The sequence below is a fragment of the Panthera uncia genome, chromosome C2 (genome assembly GCF_023721935.1).
Source record: "Panthera uncia isolate 11264 chromosome C2, Puncia_PCG_1.0, whole genome shotgun sequence".
NCBI lineage: Eukaryota > Metazoa > Chordata > Mammalia > Carnivora > Felidae > Panthera > Panthera uncia.
In genome coordinates this window covers 10,865,622-10,887,579 of record NC_064810.1, presented here as the reverse complement: position 1 = coordinate 10,887,579, position 21,958 = coordinate 10,865,622, and the positions used below count along the sequence as shown (strand labels likewise).

Sequence of the window (21,958 nt, the reverse complement as noted above, 5' to 3'; positions counted from 1 at the left end):
CCCATTTGTCTGGCCCAGCACGGCTGGCGCCCCTCAGGTTTCCTATTCTGTTTGGCCTGAGCACCCCAGTTCTTTGCTGCAGAGGGAATGGCCAGGAATCCCAGTGGACCCTTTGTTCCTTTTCCAGTTTGTTCTTGTTGATGGCCTCAAACCCTAAGAAGCCTGTGGGGGTGACTGTGGGATGCAGGACGTCTACCTTGGGGATAAGGGGATCTCGAGAGCCATGTGTCCACCAAGGGACGTCTGGGGAGGTGGGCCCCGTGCTGCTGGAGGCTCCAGGCCCTGGGACTTGGCATTGACTGGGGTAGGTCCCTGCTGGCCCCACTGGCCCGCTCAAACAGCCCCCACGTCTCCCAGAGAAAAAAACATAGGAAGAGAATCAAATAATTTCTGCTAAACAGTTACATTTTAGGGAATAGACCAGTAACACTAATGGCAGGCTTATCTTTGTACCTTGTGCATTTGGGGGCAGACCATTCCCTCTGGCCCAATAATCGTGTTTGTGGAATCATCACTGTGAGGTACAAGGGTGTTCCCTCCTTGACCATTGCATCATATGATGCTTGTTCTTTCTTGTTCCCCTGGTGTTTCTCAACATGAAATGCTTTGATTTGCTATCCAGTGAATCGGCACATTCTAAAGTCATTCAAAGGGGAGAAATTTCAGTAAGAAGTAGGCCCAGGGTGGTCTAGAGACTGGAGAGCAGATGCCCGGCCACCTGGGGTTTCAGCCAAGGGCCAGTCCTCCCTGGGCACAAGGCAGGATGAATTCATCACTGGATGCACTTGAACTTGAGGGAAATGCTGACACCACCCAGGGCAGGGGGTTTATTTCCGTTCCCTGATCACCTCCCCTCACCCCATCCCTGAGGGGGTTTGACGTGCCCTTGCCAGGTGTGAGGTGTTCCTGCAGTGATGATGTCCACGTCTGGAGCGGATTCAGACACTAACAGTTGGGGCCCAGGTCACGGCAGCCGCCTGTTTCTAAGGCTTTGTTAAACCTGACCAATGCCTTTGAAAGCCGAGTCACCATGTTATCCCTGTGACTTATGGATGGGATCATCTTTTGGGGGTAAAAGGACTCTTTCCCCCAGTTGAGTTGAAAAAAGGGACAGGTGGTCTAGGGTGGGGACAACTTTCAGGCCTTGAGATTGCAGTCCTCACCCCTCATGTCTCAGCTCCACTGTCCTTGCCTGCCTGGGGCTCCCACAGGGATGTGCAGGCTGCATCTGAACCAGACAATGCGATCCAGCCCTTGTGCCATCTCTGGGACTTAGGGGGAATTTTTATTCTAATTCTACAGTCTTGTGTCTCTTCTTATTCCTGGGGCTGTTATAAAGCTCTGGCAGATATCCAGAAGAAATAGTCGCTGTAAAGTCAGAATCTCATCTCTGTAAGGGAGGAATTGTATGTCCCAGGGAGGCTGTACTGACTCTGGAGACCAGGAGTTGACCCTGGTGGCTGAGTCACATCTACCGGTGTCCAGTGTCCATCTGGAACGTGCCTCATCCTGGACCAGGATAACGAGGCCCTTCCAACTCCAGGCTCCTCAGTTCTGGTCCAGATAAATGAGACAACGTGATGGGTGGGGAGTCCTAAATAACATCAGTGTTGATGTCACTGACTAGGTTTTGCAGATTTCTTAAGTGCATTTAAAACATCTCTCATTTCAGAGACTGGCAATGGACCCTCGATGTAAAGGGATGCCACTCTCTAGTTTTATACTGAAGCCTATGCAACGGGTAACAAGATACCCACTGATCATTAAAAATGTAAGTAGCCATCTCACCTTTTCAAGCAGAAGAACGCTTGCTCAGCATTTCAGGGATCCGGGGTCACGGGCAAGTTCCCCAGCCAATGCACCTGGTATCTGTTGTTATCGAATCATACACCAATGGGATGGTGGAAGCATCTGCTTGGTAACTCAGAAAGAAAAGCTGTTTATTGTGAAAAGAGCTAATGATATACAGCCTTCAGCTGTGATACCAAGTGGCTTTTACCCTATAAGTTGGAAAAAGGGAGCTCAGTTCTTGGTTCTTTTCCTAATAGAGGTGTAATGCCTTCGTGCCTCGATTTTCCTACCAAGAAAAAGAAAGAAACGTAACGCCGCCCACCCATCCTCAGAAAGCCATTGTGAAGCCATCTCACAATGTCTCCATCTGCAATATGAGGGAGCAGACTCCGACATCCTCTGAGCCTGTGATTATATAACCACAGGGGGGCTAGCTCCTGGAGACGGGCTTTAGATTTGGTTCCGTTTAGTGGAGACTTTAGACGCCCAGATCTGGGCACTGGTGTGCTCATTGCGATTGGGGTGTTACTGCCATTTGAGTCTCTCAGTGGTAGAGTCAGGAAATATATGTATGTATTATATTCATACACACATACTCGCATATATGTAAGTGTACACACATACATTTATATTTATGTCTAGATCAATCCATGTATATAAAAATGCATATTAAAATCTATGAGTTGACACTGATACCTCCTGTTCTAATCTTTAGCCACAGAATTTATTCTAACCTTCCCCCTTTCTATACTTATAACTTTTCTATGAGAAACCTGCCTCTCATTATCCTCAGTATGTTTAGTAATTTTCTCAAACTCCTTAGAGTAACACATCTCCCTCCGGTCTCCTCAGTTCAACCCCAGCTTGAGGCCACAAAATACACTCTGGCCACCTTGGCTGAATTAAATGATTAGATCGGAAGCAGGCCTTCGACCTACTATCTCCTCTCTTCCAACTTGACTGTTACTATTTAACTAGCTCAGTACTTCTGTTTATTTCCCCCAATATTTAATTGCACACTGGAGTTGGAGACAGGCTTTTCAAGTAGGTGTTTTAGATCTAGCCAGTGAGGAAAGGGGGACAAAAACAAGAAAAGAACTGAGAGTCATACATATTAAAGAGGAAAAAACAAATTATAGTTATTTGCAGAAATGTGCTTGCTGCCCTTTCAAGGACCTGAGAATGGACTGAAAAATAGTGGAGCTAAGAAGAGATTTTTAAAAGGAGGGGCGCCTGGGTGGCGCAGTCGGTTAAGCGTCCGACTTCAGCCAGGTCACGATCTCGCGGTCCGTGAGTTCGAGCCCCGCGTCAGGCTCTGGGCTGATGGCTCGGAGCCTGGAGCCTGTTTCCGATTCTGTGTCTCCCTCTCTCTCTGCCCCTCCCCCGTTCATGCTCTGTCTCTCTCTGTCTCAAAAATAAAAAATAAAATAAAATAAAATAAATAAAAGGTAGCCAGTTATATAATACATATGAAAAACCATCAAAGTACTAAGATGAAATATTTTTTATGAGACTGAGGTGGAGAAATTCTTAGCATGGCACTAAGAAAAGAAATGTAAAGGATTTAGAGTTGTAGCAACTTAAAAAAATATTTTAGTCTGGATGTTCATTAAGTAGAGCAAATAAAGTGTGATAGATCTGTACTATGAAAATATTTTTAAAAATAGAGACTTCTGTGAATTAGCATGGAATGACATCCAGAAAATGCTATTAAGTTAAAAAAAAGGGGGGGGAGGGGGGCACCTGGGTGACCGACTCTTGATTTCAACTCAGACCTTGGTCTCAGGGTTATGAGTTTAAGCTCCGCATTGGGCTCCACACTGGGCATTAAGCCTACTTAAAACAAAACAAAGCAAGACAAAACAACACCTTTCCTGAGTAATCCTACAGTGTGGTTCATTTTGCAAAACAGAGGACAAGCTCTATGTGTGGTTATTAAATATGTGCAGAGCATCCAAAAGTAGTTAAAGGGATGCCCTTCAGTCTGTTATCTCTTGGGTAGGATAGTGAAAGGCAACTTTCACGTTTGCTCTGTGTACTTCTGTATTGTTTGAATCTTGCATATCAAGAATGTGTCAATATATTATTTGTAACAGTATTTTTCTTAAAAATTTTCTGTGTGACAAAATATAATGAACAACATCAAAAGACAAATGACAGATGGAACCTGGGTAAATGTATTTCAGAATGTATGTAAGTAGGTGCTGAAATATATGTAGATTACCTACCTGTATCTCTGTATTTATCTATGTATCTACCTATCCTCTAAGTAAGGCAACTTACAGCTCAAAAGGAAAAAGATAAATACTCCAGCGGGAAAATAGGTAAAATATACAGCTAGATATTTCTGGGAGGCAGTGCAGAATAGCAGTAAGGAACACAGTCAGGAGACAGGCTGCTTGGGTTTGAATCTCAGTCCCCACTGCTGTATACCCTTGGGTTAGGTTACTTGACCTCTTTGGGCATTGGATGCCTTATCTGTAAATTAGGGACACTAATACTACCTACTGCAAAGAGTTGTGAGAATTAACCAAGTTAGTATATGTAAATGTACCAAATTTAAATTAACTAGTAATAAAAGAGATGCATGGCCACACAAGAAAATACCTTGCTTTGGGCTTGCCAGATAGGGATATATTGAAAAGATTGTAGGTCAACAGTGTTGACAAAAATGCTGCTTGAAGGTAAAGTCGTTCAGGCTCTTGGAAGGTGTTGGACAGATCAAACTGCACATTCTCTTTGGCTCAACACTTCCACCTCTAGGAATTTGTCCTAAAAAAAATAATCAGAGAAATATTTAAAAATTAGGAACAACATGAATTTTTATGGGACGGGAACTATTTAAATGACTTGTAGTTCATCCTTACAACGATGCATCATAGAATCCTTAAAAATGAGGGGCGCCTGGGTGGCTCAGTCGGTTAAGCATCCGACTTCAGCTCAGGTCACGATCTCACGGTCCGTGAGTTTGAGCCCCGCGTCGGGCTCTGGGCTGATGGCTCAGAGCCTGGAGCATGCTTCCGATTCTGTGTCTCCCTCTCTCTCTGCCCCTCCCCCGTTCATGCTCTGTCTCTCTCTGTCTCAAAAATAAATAAACGTTAAAAAAAAAAATTTAAAAAAAATGATAGCATAGGTCCACAGGATATGGACATCAAATGATATTGTGTAACTGCTATTAAGTGGGGGGAAAAACAGTGTGCAAAATGGCACAGTGTGGTATGGTAGCATGATTTAATTTTTATTTTCTAAAAAGTTGTGTGCGTGTGTGTGTGTGTGTGTGTGGTGTGTGTATGTGTAGGCAGAGCATTTAACTAATATACAGACAGAAGTTCTGTCCAGATGGGGAGATTATGGGTGATTTTTTAGGTTCTCTTTTTTTTATTTCAAAAAAATGAAAAAAAAATTTTTTTAATGTTTATTTACTTTTGAGAGACAGAGCACTAGCGGGGGAGGGGCATAGAGAGAGGGGGACACAGAATCCGAAGCAGGCTCCAGCCCCGAGCTGTCAGCACAGAGCCTGACGCGGGGCTCGAACTCACGAACTGAGATCATGACCTGAGCCGAAGTTGGACACTTAACTGAGTGAGCCATCCAGGCGCCCCTTAAAAAAATTTTTTTTACATTTATTTATTTTTGAGAGAGAGAGACAGAGCACAAGTTGGGGGGGGGGGACAGAGAGAGAGAAGGAGACACAGACTTCAAAGCACGCTGCAGGCTCAGAGCTGTCAGCACAGAGCCCGACTTGGGGCTTGAACTCATAAACTGTGAGATCATGACCTGAACTGAAGTCAGATGCTTAACCAATGGAGCCAACTGGGCACCCCAAGTTCTTTATAACTTGCTGAATTTTCTGAATTCTGAATATTGTACAATATTACAGAAAAATCAGTAAGGCCATTTCCATTTTGAAACAAAACAAAGCAAACTGTTAGAACTAATAAGTAAGTTCAGTGAAGTTGCAGGATACAAAATCAATACACAAAAATCTGTTGCATTTCTATACACTAATAATGAACTATTGGAAAGAGAAATTAAAGAAACAGTCCCATTTACAATTTCATCGACAAGAATAAAACACCTATGAATAAATTGAACCAAGGAGTTGAAAGATCTGTGTATTGAAAGCCGTAAGACATTAGTGAAAGAAATTATAGAAGACACAAATAAATGGAAAGATATTCCATGCTCATGGATTAGAAGAATTAATGTAGTTAAAATATCCGTTCTGGGGGCGCCTGGGTGGCTCATTCGGTTAAGCGTCCGACTTCAGCTCAGGTCACGATCTCGCGGTCCGTGAGTTCGAGCCCCGCGTCGGGCTCTGGGCTGATGGCTCAGAGCCTGGAGCCTGCTTCCGATTCTGTGTCTCCCTCTCTCTCTGCCCCTCCCCCGTTCATGCTCTGTCTCTCTCTGTCTCAAAAATAAATAAACGTTAAAAAAAAATTAAAAAAAAAAAATATCCGTTCTGCCCCAAACAGTATACAGATTCAATGAAAGCCCATTCAAAATTCCAACATTTTTCACAGAAATAGAATAATTCTAAAACTTGGAGCCATAAAAGACCCAAATAGCCAAAGCAATCTGGAGGAAGAAAAACAAAGCTGGAGTCATCACACTCCCTGATTGCAAACTATATTACAAAGCTATAATAATTAAAAAAACAGTATGGTACTGGCATTAAAAACAGATACATAGATCAGTGGAACAGAATAGAGAACCCAGAAATAAGCCCATGCATATATGGTCAATTAGTTTACAATAAAGGAGCCAAGAATATATAATAGAGAAAGGACAGTCTCCTTAATAAATGGTGTGTGTGGAGGGGGGGGCATGCTCCTGGGTGGCTAGGTCAGTTCAGTGTCTGATTTTGGCTCAGGTCATGATCTCAACAGTTCACGAGTTTGAGCCCCACATCAGGCTCTCTGCTGTCAGTACAGAGCCCGTTTCAGATCCTCTGTCCACCCCACTTTCTCTGCCCCTCCCCTGTGCACACCCTTCCGAAAAATAAACATTATTAAAAAATTAAATAAATAAATAAATAAATAAATAAATCATGTTGGGAGAACTGGACAGGCACATGCAAAAGAATGAAACTGGACCAGTGTCTTACACCGTACACAAAAATTAACTCAAAATGGATTAAAGACTCGGATGTAAGAGCCCAAACCATAAAACTCCCGGAAAAAAACAGGTGGCAATCTCCTTGACAATGCGAATAGGTCTTGGCAATGATTTTTAAAAATCTGACGCCAAAAGCAAAAATAAACAAATGGGACAACAGGAAGTGGAAACGCTTCTGCACAGCAAAGGAAACTGTCAACGAAATGAAAAGGCAACCTACTGAATGGGAGAAAATATTTGCACATCAAAAATCTGATAGGGGCTAGCATCCAAAGTATATAAAGAACTCATACGACTTCTATAATAGCAAAAAAAAAAAAAAAAAAAACCACCCATGAACAATCCGATTTAAAAATGGGCAGAGGATCTGAATAGGCATTTTTCCAAAGACAACATATAGATGGTCAACAGGTACCTGAACAGATGCTGAACATAATGAATCATCAAGGAAATGCAAATAAAAATCATCTCACACGTGTTGGAATGACGATTATAAAGAAATAGCAAGTGTTGATAAGGATGTGGAGACAAAGGAACTCTTACCCACTGTTGGTAGGAATGTAAATTGGTGCAGCCACTATGGAAAATAGTAAGGAGGTCCCTTGGAAAATTAAAAATAGAACTACCACACAATCCAGGTATTCTACTTCTCAGTATTTACCTGAAGAAAACAAGAACAGTAATTTGTAAAGATAAATGCACCCCTATGTTCATTGCAGCATTATTTATAACAGACATGGACACAACCAACTTGTCCATTGATGGATGAATAGATATATAAATTATGATGTAAATATATTATGTATAATATGTATAATATAATTTATATAATGGAATATTATTTAGCCATTAAAAAGAGTGACATCTTGCCATTTGCAGCAACGCGGACCTCAAGGGCATTATGCTAAGTGAAATAACTCAGACACAGAAAGACAAATACCATATGATCTTTCTTATATTTGGAATCTGAAAAAAATTAATTAAAAAAGCCTCCCAAGCTCACAGATACAGACAACAGATTGGTGGTGGCCGGAGGCAGGGGTAGGCGGTGGCATAAATGGGTAAACTGTTTTTGTTTTTTTGTTTTGTTTTGTTTTTAGTTCAAATAAATTGACGAAGAAAAAAAAGGAAAGCAAAACAAAACAAAAACAAAGACAAATGAATTCACACAAGCCAGCTGTGTGGGCTCCCAGTCTAGCACTGTAATCCTCAGACTGGGCTGCACGTTAGAATCACCTGGAGAGCTCTAGAAAATTCCTACGCCGGAGTCCCCCCCCCCCCCCCCCCCAGGGATATGGTCAGGGATGACAACAGGAGTTTCCAAAGGGATCCTGACCTCAGCCGGGATTTGGCCTGGAGGGTGGGGCCCTTGTTGGAGATGATCGGTGTTCACGCAGGACCCAGAATGTGCATTTTTCTCAAGTTAGGGGCTTACCTAGGACTTTAAGCCGAAGTGTACCTTTGAGATGAGATATCATTCGAGGTTAGGTCCATTTGAATTATTTGTGTTTGGACAAAGCCTCGGTAGGTACACCCGATGATAATCGTTGCCTTTTACTGAGCACCTTCCAAGGGCCAGGCACTTTGCAAAGTACTTTACTGTATCAAATCACTGAGTCCTCCAATCTTATAAAGGAGGTGCTGTTAAAGTTTTTTTTTAATGTTTATTTATTTCTGAGACAGAGAGAGACAGAGCATGAGTCTGGGAGGGGCAGAGAGAGAGGGAGACACAGAATCGGAAGCAGGCTCCAGGCTCCGAGCTGTCAGCACAGAGCCCGACGTGGGGCTCGAACTCACGGACTGCGAGATCATGACCTGAGCCGAAGTCGGTCGCTTAACCAACTGAGCCACCCAGGCGCCCCTAGAGGAGGTGCTGTTAGCATCCCTACGTTTCATATGAGGAAATTGTGGTTCAGAACATTTATGGGACTGACCCATAGCATGCCTGGTCAGTCGCAGAGCAGAGATTTTAATGCAGGAGGTGGAGCCCTAGGACTGGCACTCTTAACCGCTGGCCTCGAGGGTTCTACCCAGAAAAAGGCACATTTGCTCAGATGTACCCCTTTGCACGCTGGTCCAGAGGTGCGCAGGTTGCTGCAGCTGTGCACGGACCCAGGAAAAGAGCCATTTTCCAGGGAGAAATCCACGTGGGGTGTGTAATGCGCTCGCTGCAGCCACTGCCCTCCTCATACCAAAGTATAAATAATGTGGGCGCCCCCTGCCTCCCGAGGGGCCCTGGCCAACAAGGAGTGGCCGTCACGCTCACGTCATTGCTGCAGTTGGGTGCTCAGAGCTGCGGTTTCTCCTGTGAGCACCCATCAGGAAAGGTCCAGGCCCTCCTGTGCTGGGCCCCCCCAGCACAGGGGACCCCAGGTCCACCTGCACCGCCTGAGGCTGCTGTCTTCTGTCCTCCCGTGTAGATCCTGGAAAACACTCCCGAAAACCACCCTGACCACAGCCACTTGAAGCACGCCCTGGAGAAAGCGGAGGAGCTGTGCTCCCAGGTGAACGAAGGGGTGCGGGAGAAGGAGAACTCCGACCGGCTGGAGTGGATCCAAGGCCACGTGCAGTGTGAAGGCCTGTCCGAGGTAGCTGCCTTCGGGCTGGGACCCGGGCCTCCCTCCCGCTGAGCCTCAGCGGTGAGAAAGATCGTGAAGCGTCCTCTCCAGGCTACAGCCTGTTCTGTCTCCAGCTGCCTCTCCCCTGCTCCTGAACCTGTCCCGCTGACTTTTTAATTTCTGCACTGCTTTCTCCTCCATTTTCGGCAGTTCTGTTTGTGTTGTCGGATCTGCTGGTTCCTCTCTTGTGTCTTGTGTCTTGTCCTTGCACGGGTGGCCATGCTCTGCATTTTTTTCCCCCCCCAACACATTTTAAACATATTCCTGCATATCTCACAGCAGAGAAGTGTAATATCTACAGTTACGGATCTCGTTCCCTTCTGCTGTTTCTGCTAGCTGTCACCGCGCATGCCTGCTTCTCTGTATGTACTGTGATTTTCGATTGTGAGTTCAGTGTCCTTTGGAGCTTTATCTGTGGGACCTTGGAGCTCTGAAGTTGCATTCCTCCTGAGAGAATCGCTACCAGGATCACCCTAAGTTTCACGTAGAGGGGTTTTTGGATCACACTAGCGTGTGAATTGTAGTTGTGAATGGGTCGGGAGTTGCCCTGTGGCTGCAAATTCTCAGGGGCATTTTTTTTCATTCCACTTACACCAAGGTCAAAAACAAGCAAGTCTTCTTGTTCATCTCTGCTGCGCTTGAGTTCACTCGTGGCCTTTCCTCTGTGGGCTTCTTTTGGTGGAGCTCTCCTGTTAGCTCCCTCAGCGCAGTGAGCCCTGGAAACACCGCTTGTTTCCTGTGGCCCATATGGCTTTTGAAGTGGACGCTGAAGGTCACCAGATTCAAGGGAGGCTGTCAGGCTGAAGCTGGCTTTGGGGTTTGTCTTCTGGGGTTCACATTTTCATTGTTTTCGGCCTCTGCACATTGTTTTAAACTTGTTTTTGTTTTACATTTTTATCGTTTTGCTTGCATTTCAAAAGTGAATTTTTATATTCTACTCAGTTTTTTAAAATTTTCACTGGATAGGTCAGTGTAGCCCATCAATACTGGAGCCACAGAAGTCTCGCTTCTAGTATTTAATTATTTCTTGTGCCCTACCTTTCCCTTAGTTTCATTTATTCTTGCTGCCCTTTCCCCCCCGCCTCTCTTTCTTTGCCTCTGCATGCATGTGCGTGCACGCACACACGCACACATGCCTGCACACGCGCCATTCACTAGGGTTTCCCAAAATGCCCAGGCAGAATGTGTCCCCCACATCCCCCTCTTCCTGTGGCTTCCTCCTTCTTACAATGCTTCAAAGGCAGGCACTACCCGAGGAAGTCATCACTGCTGGTTCCTTCCCTGCCTCACTTCCTTGTTGGCCTTCAGCATAGGTGTGGGAGAAGCCAGCCCATGGGAGCAGCCCTGTGGAAATCCAGGTGACAGGTGTAGACTCCCATTTTGGAATTTTGTGTCGATAATCAATCCAGGGGCATTCATCCGGCTGGTTGGCTCACTTACGCTTTCATCCATTCATTCATTCAGTAAACATTTCTTGAGCACCTGCCCATGTGCCATTGCCTTAGTGTACTAAACACTAAGGACATGAAAATCACAAAGATGTCACCTCTCCCCTCTCTAGGGTTCTACGGTTCTGGATGAAGTGGAGGGACGAAACCAATGTTTACGATAAAATATGGGTGGCAAGGCAGAGCCAGCTGCAGGTGCAGGTGCTGTGGGAACACATGATGAAGAGGAAGGGACAGTCATAGGGGGATTCAGGGAAGCATTGGAGAAGGAGACACTGGGCTGGGTGTTGAAGGATGAAGACGTCTATCCAGGTAGGAAACCAGGGGGAGGGCATCTTAGTGGAGGGACGTCCTGAGCCGGGCATCTGTAGGGCGACAGGCGATACGGCTTTATGGCAAGTTGAAGGCAGGGCGAGAATGGCCTGTGTACCATTCAGAGGAGCTTTAACTTGATCCTGCAGACGGTGGATCTGAACAGCACCCGAATCTGCCAGGCAGAAGTGCCAACATGGCGACATGCACTTCGGAAAGGGGCCCTTCCTTGCATCTCATGGCTGCCATCGGGTGGACTCAGTGAAGCCTGCCTGGGTCTTCTTCTTAAATCATGCAGCATAAAATAAGCTCTTGTCATTTGAGTTTCGTGGCTTCTGTGTCCTCTTTGAAACAGACTGTTGTCCTTCCTTATCGGCCGGTTGTACCTAGCTATTGTACAGCAGCTTCCGTCTGTCTGTACAATCATGGAAAGGGGGCACGTTGGCTTCCGTTTCCTGGCCCAGATCTGGGCTCAGACCTATGATTAACTTTCACATAAATGCTGTCTTTGCCACTCTTGTCTTAAGACAGAGAAATGTAGGGGTGCCTGGGTGGCTTAGTCAGTGAAGCATCCGACTTTGGCTCAGGTCATGATCTCACAGTCTGTGAGTTCGAGCCCCGCGTCAGGCTCTGTGCTGACAGCTCAGAGCGTGGAGCCTGTTTCAGATTCTGCGTCTTCCTCTCTCTCTGCCTCTGCCTGCTTGCACTCTCTCTCTCTCTCTTTCAAAAGTAAATAAACATTTAAAAAACTTCTTTTAAAAGAAAGAGAAATGTAAATATCAGTCCCAATTCATTTATATTCAGTGTTAGCCTGGCCAATTGGAGGCCCAAACTTGGAGTATGAATAAATGACATCACCTTCGTGTGATCCAGGCTGCCTTCTCTGGATTCATTGTCTGTCCCCAAGTGCCTTGGACTCTCTTGGCAAGCCAAAAGGGCTGGGTTGATCTCCAGCCTCCTGTTCATAGTGCAAAGGGGTAAAAACTAGGCACTAAAGGCTCCCATTTGGGTGTCATCTTCAGTCTTTTGGGCTCCCTCAGAGCCCCGGTGGCAGATGAGAGACACTTCTCCCTCTTTGTACCCAAGAGTGAGTGGAGTGGTCACTCTTCCTTGATGCCTATAGATCTCCAGTCACAGAGGCACTGCTGATTCTCTCTCCCATGATGGAGGGAGATGAGTGGCCACCAACATCTCTCGAGGGACACATGGTGTGAACCCTGTCACCTCTTCACAAATACTGTCCTCAGGGAGACCTATAGGGCTCATAGTTCTGTAGAGCATTGGCCTTGAAGGCTGCTAGTAGAGCATCCCCTGGGGCCCAAGTGTGGACAGGTGGGGGCCGTGAGAGTCTGACCCTTGCCTGGATCATACTGCTGCCTGGGCACAGCTGTGCCTTTCCCTCTTTCAGTCTCTCACCCTGCGCCAAAAAAAAAGGGGATCCTAGTGAGGTCATTTTTCTGCCTCGGTCTCCCTCTGCCCCTTTAGAAACTGCTCACGTGAGATGAGAGAGCCCAGAGGGATGATAGAGCCATGTTTTAGCAGCACTCGGAGCCATCTCCAAGGTTTGGCGAAGTGGCAATGAGAGTGTCCCCTTCACACTTTCCGGACTAGTGAGTTGGTGGAGATTTAATGTGAGCCAACACCGTGTCTGCTCTGCTTGGCTTTGAGGCATCACTCAGCGCCCTTGAGTTTTGCACTCACTCACGTGCGAGGGGCCTGGACTCTAGCTGACCTTGGAAAGTAGCATGTGGTCTGTAGAATTGTGCAGGGAGCGGTTGCTGCTTTCCCCAAGCGCAAGGGACCTTTTGAACCCGTGTGGGGTCGTCACTGGAGCTGGCTGATGCCCCCTCTGGAGACACAGCCCGTACTCATTGAAGTGGGAGAGGGCCGAGAATTTTCTTCCTGTTTCCCATTTCCCAGTAAATAAAAGGGGGGCACCGACACCCTCAGACGTTAGTAGACCCCCTCGGGAGAAAGCAGTCAGAAGTATATTCAAGACTCATCTGGACCCTTGGAGTCCCCAGAACTGTGTCTTTGACTGCCTTTGACTCCTTGGCCCTGAAAGGTACTGCCTGAAGTCTGCAAAGCAGTCTTTGATTGAAGCCTAAGATACAGGCCCGTGGGGGCCCAGCCTCCGATTCTGACGGAGCCCGCGCTTTCAGACGCAGAAACACAAAAATCAAAAAATGACCTCCCTTCACCGTGTCCTCTTTGGGCTTTGTTTTCCTTTCTCAGCAACTTGTGTTCAATTCAGTGACCAATTGCTTGGGGCCACGCAAGTTTCTGCACAGTGGGAAACTCTACAAGGCCAAGAGCAACAAGGAGCTGTATGGCTTCCTCTTCAACGACTTCCTCCTGCTGACCCAAATCATAAAGCCCTTGGGCTCGTCTGGCACGGACAAAGTCTTCAGTCCCAAATCGAACCTGCAGTACAAAATGTACAAAACAGTAAGTGTGGTTCTAGATCATCGTTCTAGATTGCGATTCTAGATTGCAATATCAGGGTTGGTGTTGGCGGGGAAAGGAGAAAGTTTCCAGAAGGAGGCAGAGTATGAGCAGGGTTTGGGGGGGGGGGGTTGTGGCGTAGAGGAGAAGACGGAGGGATGAGCCAGGGTTTTGGGTAGCTAAAGGAGTGCAGTCCCAACATTATCAGAAGAGGAACAGCATTCGACTCGATTGACAAGACATCTATCTATGAGCTTCCAAATGGCCACTGTGGTTCCTCAGACGTGAGGAGTGCCCCCTATGCTGGTGGGGCTCGCGGTCTAGTGTGACGCAGGAGGCAGGCATGGGACAGCTCAGAAGTTGAGCGCTGGTGCCCACCTTCCAAGCATTCCCAGACCCTTCCCCAAACTTCTCAGGATCGCTTGAAACATCTGTGCCCCTCACCTTTTCCAGCAAAAGCCAATCTAAACAGTCCATGTGTGGAGAATTTCCCTCTGCTGTTTATTTGGTCTGCTCCTATGTACATAGCTGTGTTTGTGTGTCTTTGTGTCACGGGATACCGTTTTCCTAAATTTGTCTGTGTGGGGGCGTTTGTGCGGAAGAATTTTCTCTGAGGCAGCAGTTAGGGGATTGTGGGGTGATGGTGATTGTGGGGCAAAGAACAATGTACTTATGTAGATTGTCACTAGCAACTTTGTATGAAAATCTTTGGAGGGGATTGGCTGGAGGTTAAGTTGTTGAAGACTGTTTGCTGGTTGGGATATGCAACGGCCAAAACAGACCGGTCAGCTCGTATTGCGAAGGGCTTAAAAAATACCAGCAAAATGGAGGAGGCAAAAATTCTATTTATAGTTTGCAATACATGAAAGTTGATATTAATGCAAAATTATGATTCCAGTAGAGTTTACTGGAAAACACACACACACACACACACACACACACTCAGTTTAGTTTACTAGAACATGTGCACATAAGCTCACGCACACTCATAGTTCATTGAAACACACAGAGTCCCGTCTGGTTGTTTAATGCCTGTGCATTCTCTTTCAGCCTATTTTCCTGAATGAGGTTCTAGTAAAATTACCCACTGACCCTTCTGGAGATGAGCCCATCTTCCACATCTCCCACATTGACCGAGTCTACACCCTCCGAGCCGAAAGCATAAATGAAAGGTAAGACCTGCCACCTGCCTGGCACTGGGGACCTGGGTTCCACCAGGCTGGACATATGTAGAACATTTAATTAATCAGCAGGTCCCAACATTTGTTCAGTTGCAATACCACAACCTCTGGCTGGAGGGGTCTTCATGCTTTTCTCTAGAGCCGCTCAAAAGTTTAACACGTGGCGTGAATTTTTCAAAATAAAATGAACTGAAACTGATTTTGCTTGAGAATTTTTTTAAAGGAAATTTCCATCTTTCTTTGAGATACGTGGAGCATCTCAGGTTTCCCAAGGTTTCCCAGGTGGCAGAAACCAATAGGAAGGTGATCTGGGGATTAATAGGACCACCCAAGCCCGACCCTATCCTCAGCTGGGCTCGCTTACGCAGACATCCTGGATCTGAGAGCAGTGGGTTGTTTTGTTATTTTGCTTCAATCGTGTATTCAAGGCTCTGCCCTACAGCCAAATGAAATAGATCATTTCTGAAGGGCGAACTTGACCCAAGGCCAACCGACATTCCAAAGGGCATTTGTGCCAAACAAGAAAACTGGCCAAAGCTATCATACATATGGGTCTCCGAGAAATGAAGGAGAAAGCGTCATGCCAACTACTTTGCTCGGGAGTGTGTTTGCTTTTCCCTAGAAAGTGGTTCCCTGTCTGGGAAATGGTTTTGTTCTTCTCTTGGATGGTTTAATAAGAGAGATCCTTCTGGCCTTCTTTGGTTAGGCAAACATGGGGTGCTTTTTAAAAGAATTAATTCATTAATTTTATTCAATTTTTTTAAAAAAATTTACATCCAAGTTAGTTAGCATATAGTGCAATAATGATTTCAGGAGTAGAATCTAGTGATTCAGTCCCTATATAAAACACCCAGTGTTCGTCCCAAGTGCCGCCCTTAATGCCCCTTGCCCATGTAGCCCATCCCTCCACAACCCCTCCAGCTTCCCTCAGCTTGTTCTCTGTGTTTAAGAGTGTCATATGTCTTGTCCCCCTCCCTGTTTTTATATTATTTTTGCCCCCCTCCCCCTATGTGCATCTGTTTTGTAATGGGATGCTTTTCAACGAGGGAGGAGAGAGTTGCATGCCAACATCTCCGGGTCAGCATTTCTCTTCCACAGGGGCACCAAGGCCAAGGCAGGTCTCAAGCATATCAGTAAAAATGCCACTCCTCCCTCCTTATTAATGGTAGGAATAATTATTAGCATCATTTGACAGAACAGCAGACTTTCTTTCCCAAGCCTTTGTTGTTCAGATCAAATGAACAAAGCAGGTAGGGTCCTGGAGACTGAATGCGAATGGACCTGAAACCTTTTTCCTGAGTTCTGTTTGGCACCTTTCTGTCTTTTTATTTCCAAGGACTGCCTGGGTGCAGAAAATCAAAGCTGCTTCAGAACTCTATATAGAGACTGAGAAAAAGAAGCGGGAGAAGGCGTACCTGGGTATGCATTGCTCAGTGGCATGGACTGTTTCCTGCCGAGCTGGGGCAGAGAAGTTTGGGCTCAGAATCCTTAAAGCTGGAAGATGAGCCTGGAGGCGGAGGGAGGCTGAGAAGGGACGGGAGTGGGGGAGGGGAGAGTGGGGCGCAGGATGAAGGGTGGAGCCAGCCAGAGTCTGAGGGGAGAAGGGGGGGCAGCTACATAAAACTGGTCTGAGGCAAACAGGGATGGGGAAGGCATCAAATGTTTCAGTGAAGCATCTTGTGTTGTTCTTCCCGCTGTCGTAGTCCGTTCCCAAAGGGCAACAGGTATTGGAAGGTTGATGGTGAACGTTGTTGAAGGCATTGAGCTGAAACCCTGTCGGTCACATGGTAAGGACCTCAAATTCCCTCTAGCATGGGTTGTTGGTAGAAGCCTTTTCTCCCTTCCCCCCAGCCAGACTTAAGTCAAATGTGCTATTTCCATAATCCTAAATTTTCCTTCCAGAATTGGCTTTTCTAACACTTGTTAAAATCTAGAGGTTTTTTTTGTTTTGTTTTGTTTTGTTTTTTAATTTAATCCTTCCCACCATTTTGCTTTTCAGAGAGATCCGGGTGGTTGCCATTTCATAGTGGATGTGATACAGTCTAAGGCTATAGCAAAGAGACAGGAAAGGCTTAATTTTAAAGTCCATTAATCTAATTATTTAAGTGTTATCAATATTTACGTATTATAACTTAACTGTGATGCTGGATTGTGGGAGTTTTTGCCCAGATTCTCCATTTTATGGCACTTATCGAGTGTGGCAATGGGAAGGGGGTGGTAAAAATGAGGGACATGGAGGGAAATTGCTGCCCATCGTGGCTGTGACCCTGCCATGCCATGCCCAGAGCCCTGCAGCCAGGTAGGAGTCTAGCAGACTGTGTCCACTCTAGGAAAGAGTAACCCGTACTGTGAGGTGACCATGGGCTCCCAGTGTCACATCACCAAGACGATCCAGGACACTCTGAATCCCAAATGGAATTCCAACTGCCAGTTCTTCATCAAAGACCTGGAGCAGGAGGTCCTCTGCATCACCGTGTTTGAGAGGGACCAGTTCTCTCCAGACGGTGAGTAGAGAGCGGCCTCGCGAGGTGCCCTTCCTCCTCTGTCATCCAGCTTTCAGGGGTAAATGTTTTCTACCTGGGACCTTGGTGCCCAGGATTTTTTTTGACACCCCCCTCCCCCAGAAAGATGAGGTTGGCGCAAGGCAAGACTCAGCCCCCCTAGAAAGTGGCCTTCACCGATGCTGGGACATCTCAGAAAAGGTGAACAAAGCACGTTTGGTCTAGAGTGGTCCAGCTGCCCTAGATAGAGAACACAGTCCCATGCCTCCCTACAGCACGTGACTGCAAAAAAGACTGTACCCCAGAGTCTCAGCCCAGTCCTTTAGTTCCTGGCCCAAAGCCACGGTGATAATGGATAAAAGTAGCCCGTTGAGCAAGAAAAGTGTCAGCCCACGACAGGCGTGGCAAGAAGCAATCAGTGCACTTTGGGTGACATGTCTGGTTAATCAAAAGGATGGAACTGTGGAACTGGGTTGGATGAATCATTCCTTCAACCCGCTTCCTGCTTCTGCTTTGAGCCTGGAAAAGAAGGCACCTGGCCAATGACTCCAAGAAATTCTCTCTCTTTTCCTCAGCTGATAAAAACCAGAGAGTCTGAAGATGGCAGGCTCAATTATATCCAAAGAGTATAGGGAAGTGCTAGGAGTGAGGGGCTTCTGCTAGCTTGGCTTTTGCCTTTTAATACTTTTATATGAATTATCTCATTGTGAGTTAGGTACCTTTGGTTACGGTCTAAAGACAGGCACATAGCTGGCTAAATGTTAGAGAATGCCCAGAACAACTCTCAAGGCTAGGCTCTCGACTACCGTGTTTCATTGCCAGTTTTTATTCTGACAAGTGAAAGTTTAAGACTGGTCGTTTTAAATAGGGAAATAACAGGACACAGTGACAACTCCACTAGGGTATAAATTAAAAATCCTAGTGTTGTTCTTATATAAGAGATTATTCCCACAAAATGAGCATAGGGCAAAATAAATTTGCATCTGTCCACCAGAAAAAAATTCTCACATCTTTTTTTTTAAATTATTTTTTAAAGCTTTTTTTGTTTGTTTGTTTTTTCTTTCCAGTAATCTCTACATCCAACATGGGGCTCAACTCATGACTCAAGATCAAGTGTCACAGGTTCTTCTGACTGAGCCAAGTGGAATCTTGAAAGGCTGTTTCCTGTACAGGAGTGCCTGGATAGCAGTATATTCCACTAAATAATTCTTGAATGAATAAATGAAGGAATTATGGTCTGGAGGCCCATTTAACACCATTGCGTAGTTGCCTAATTTGAAAAAAATTTTCAAGTATAGGGGCACCCGGCTGGCTCAGTCTGCAGAGTGTGCAACTCTTGATCTCAGGGTTATGAGTTCAAGCCCCACATTGGATGTGGAGTCTACTTAAAAAAAATAAATAAAAATTTTTAAAAAAGGAGGGGGTCAGCTCAGATCTTGATCTCAGGGTTATGAGTTCGAGCCCCACATTGGATGTGGAGCCTACTTAAAAAAATAAATAAAAAGTTTAAAAAGGGGGCAGGGGTGCCTGGCTGGCTCAGTCAGCTAAGCATCCGACCCTTGATCTCAGCTCAGGTCTTGATCTCAGGGTCGTGAGTTCAAGCCCTGCACTAGCTCTGCACCAGGCGTAATGCCTACTTAAAAAAAAAAAAAATTAAAAAACACAAATATATTCACATCTGTTCTTCTACTGGTGCTCAATATTTGATAAAAAGTGGGGTTGAGATAGTTTTGGGAGCGCTGTTGAAAGCATGCAGCCCCAGGCTGTGTGTGGCCTCCTCTCCCACACCTTGCGTTTGCTCTCTGGCACACGCAAGGGGCATTTTAAGGACCAGCCCTAGCTCACCATCTTTGCTTTTTCTGAAAAGGATGTGACATCACGAAGTGTCCTCTTGTGACGAACCCTGGGAGATATTACTTTTCAATCTTTGTGCAGCTGATATGGCATCCAATGTTGCATTGCCTCCCGGGACGCTTCTAGGCCTTTGGAGCTCCCCAGGTGTGGGGACTGTCATCGTCTCTGTTTTCACTTCCTTCTAGACTCACCTTCGTCCCCACCCTGGTGTCCTTTTTTTTTTTTTTTTCTTTCCCTCCATTCAAAACTTATGCTCTGTCATTGTGGTTCATGGATTCCTATAAACTGACCTAATTCCCTTTTGGAAGAAGGGAGGGTATAACAAGTTGCTGAAAAATTCCCAGTGTGCCAAATACATGCCTTGAAGTTAAGGAATTCTCTCTCTGAGCAGGGTGTTCTTTCTCCTTTCAGATTTTTTGGGTCGGACAGAGATCCGTGTGGCCGACATCAAGAAGGACCAGGGTTCCAAGGGCCCAGTTACAAAGTGTCTCCTGCTACATGAAGTCCCCACAGGGGAGATTGTGGTCCGCTTAGACCTGCAGCTGTTTGATGAGCCATAGGGAGCAGGCCCTGGTGTGCTGGTAGACTTCCTCCAGCCCGAGGCAGCAGGTGCGATCTGGACATGGGGTTGCTTTTCTAAGACCACCGTTGGATGTTCAGCCACAGGGCAACGGGACAGTGAAGACAGGCCCCTCAAAACTTTTAGGAATAATTCTTGACAATCCTTCCCCCGCCCCCAAACAAGTTCCCATTTTATGAAGCAGAACTGTCTTCCTTCGTCCTCACTGCAGGCCTCATCATGGCTTCTAGGGTCTTTGAAATCCCATAGCCCCCAGCTAGATTTGGTTGGGAGTCTGGCCCATCCCTGGGCCCGAGGCTTGGGTCTGGTCACTGTAAAATAGATTTATAAATGCAATGTCTGTATTTTTGGAGAACTCATGTAACCCTCCACCAGTCCCCAGATAGGCCCCTGGGCCCATGATGCCTAGTCCTTTGTGTGTTTTAGAAGTAACTATGAAGGTCTTGCCATTGCTTCAGAATCTTATTCCCCCACCGGGACCTTATTTGAAATGCTGCCCTGGATATGATCAGTCGGGGAGGTGGTCTCCAAATCAGACAGTGGGCTAGCTCTTTGAAGAGCTGGTCCATGGAAGATTCTAGCAGGTGCATTGTTAGAGCCCTTCCAGTGCCCTCCAGGTCTTTTATTGATAGATGTCAATGAAAACTATCACTAGCTACCTTCGGGTGATCCAGTTTTGATTTCCAGCATGCTTGGAAGATGGTTAAGGAAGCTTGTTATCTACAAAGTTATACTTTGTTGGATTAGATCACCACAGGTCACCTGAAAGGCTACTTTACAATGTCATTGGGCCCTGGTTGCCAGCCCAGTTGGAAAATTCTCTTTGGTTTGGAGGTCCTACGATGTTTCGTGACAAGAGTAATCTCTGGTGACCAGCTCTGAGCCTGCTTTTGCTTGAATGTGCCGGATCCTGATTGTCATGGGAAATTCTAGCAGCTGTCTTTGGTGTGTTCCCAAGAAAGAAACATCCCCAAGACGTGAAAAAGAAAAGTCGCGATCCGGAAGTGGGATGGAAAGATGTAAAGGAACTCCATTACATGCTGGGGGGAAGGCCCTAGGAGCATACACGCCTCACAAACCTGGGAAGACCCAAGACTCGTTCCCATATTCTTCCATACACAACCAACCTCTCAGTAATGGAAACCCATGTGCTTGTTGCCAGAGTCAGGAACGTATGACCATGTGCCAAGCTGTTTGGTTTGAGTTCTTTGATTCCCCACCCCACCCCCAATAGCCAGGAGATAGGCTGGTTAACTAGATAATAACTTGATTTGCTAATGAAAAGTGTGGGCCGTATTTTGTTCGCATGTTAATGTTCTCCTAATCCCAGTTTGTTGTGGCCATGACATGTTCTTTGCATGTTCTCTTGGTACTGGAGTCCAGCTTTCCTGTGTTAGACAGTGTTCTCTTCGATTGTAGGTCCTAATTTAACTAGGGTTGTAGAAATGCTTTGTAAGTGGTAGCATTAACATAGTGGCCGAGTCTCCACTTTGCTGGGAACTGAATGCATAGTGTCATAATTTCCCATAAGAGCTCTGTCATATTTCAAGCACTTTTTAAAATGTGTGTGTTAGAAAGGGCAACAAAGTTTACATTTCATACTTTTAAGAAACACTTTATTATTTATTTATTGAAGATAGTGTAGAATTTTGTATCGCGAACAAACAGACATGAGTATTTTTTAAAACAGACACACCCTTTAGTTAGAAACTTTCAACTGAACACTGTTACAGACCAAGGTGAACTTCAGGCATGCATTTGTTTACCACTTCCCAGAAGAAGATATAGTGAAAATACCTTAGGTTTATATTTTTTTGACGTTGTTAAGCAACTGTGTGGAATTAAATCTATAAATAGACATACAACTTATGCTTTCCTATTTCTATACCCAATACAGTTTGTTCAGTGTATTCGTGAAGGACGTGTTCTATGGTAGAAAAAAAAACGTATGCAGTGTGTCAGTGGGGTAGTATTGGGTCACCATTCCAATCCCTTTCCTTCTGTTCTCCCTTTTCTTCATTGGCTTTCTTTGTGCGTCAGGGCTGGTCATCACTGTTTATCCAGGTAGGATGTAGTGTGAACAATGACAAGAATCTTAGTAGCCCTTTTA

At 45.7% G+C, this 21,958-nt stretch overlaps 1 protein-coding gene across 1 annotated transcript in view; it reads left to right on the top strand.

The window, feature by feature from the left end:
* ITSN1 (intersectin 1) overlaps positions 1–20,111 on the top strand; it is a 219,303-nt gene extending 199,192 nt beyond the window's left edge. Inside the window, exons 32-39 of the mRNA XM_049629272.1 lie at positions 1,673–1,771; positions 9,330–9,497; positions 13,523–13,735; positions 14,783–14,904; positions 16,250–16,332; positions 16,617–16,700; positions 17,244–17,417; positions 19,680–20,111. Of these exons, the coding sequence (XP_049485229.1) occupies positions 1,673–1,771; positions 9,330–9,497; positions 13,523–13,735; positions 14,783–14,904; positions 16,250–16,332; positions 16,617–16,700; positions 17,244–17,417; positions 19,680–19,828 (1,092 nt within the window). The 3' untranslated portion in view covers positions 19,829–20,111. The remainder of the gene's footprint in view (positions 1–1,672; positions 1,772–9,329; positions 9,498–13,522; positions 13,736–14,782; positions 14,905–16,249; positions 16,333–16,616; positions 16,701–17,243; positions 17,418–19,679) is intronic.
* The last annotated feature ends 1,847 nt before the right edge of the window (positions 20,112–21,958 follow it).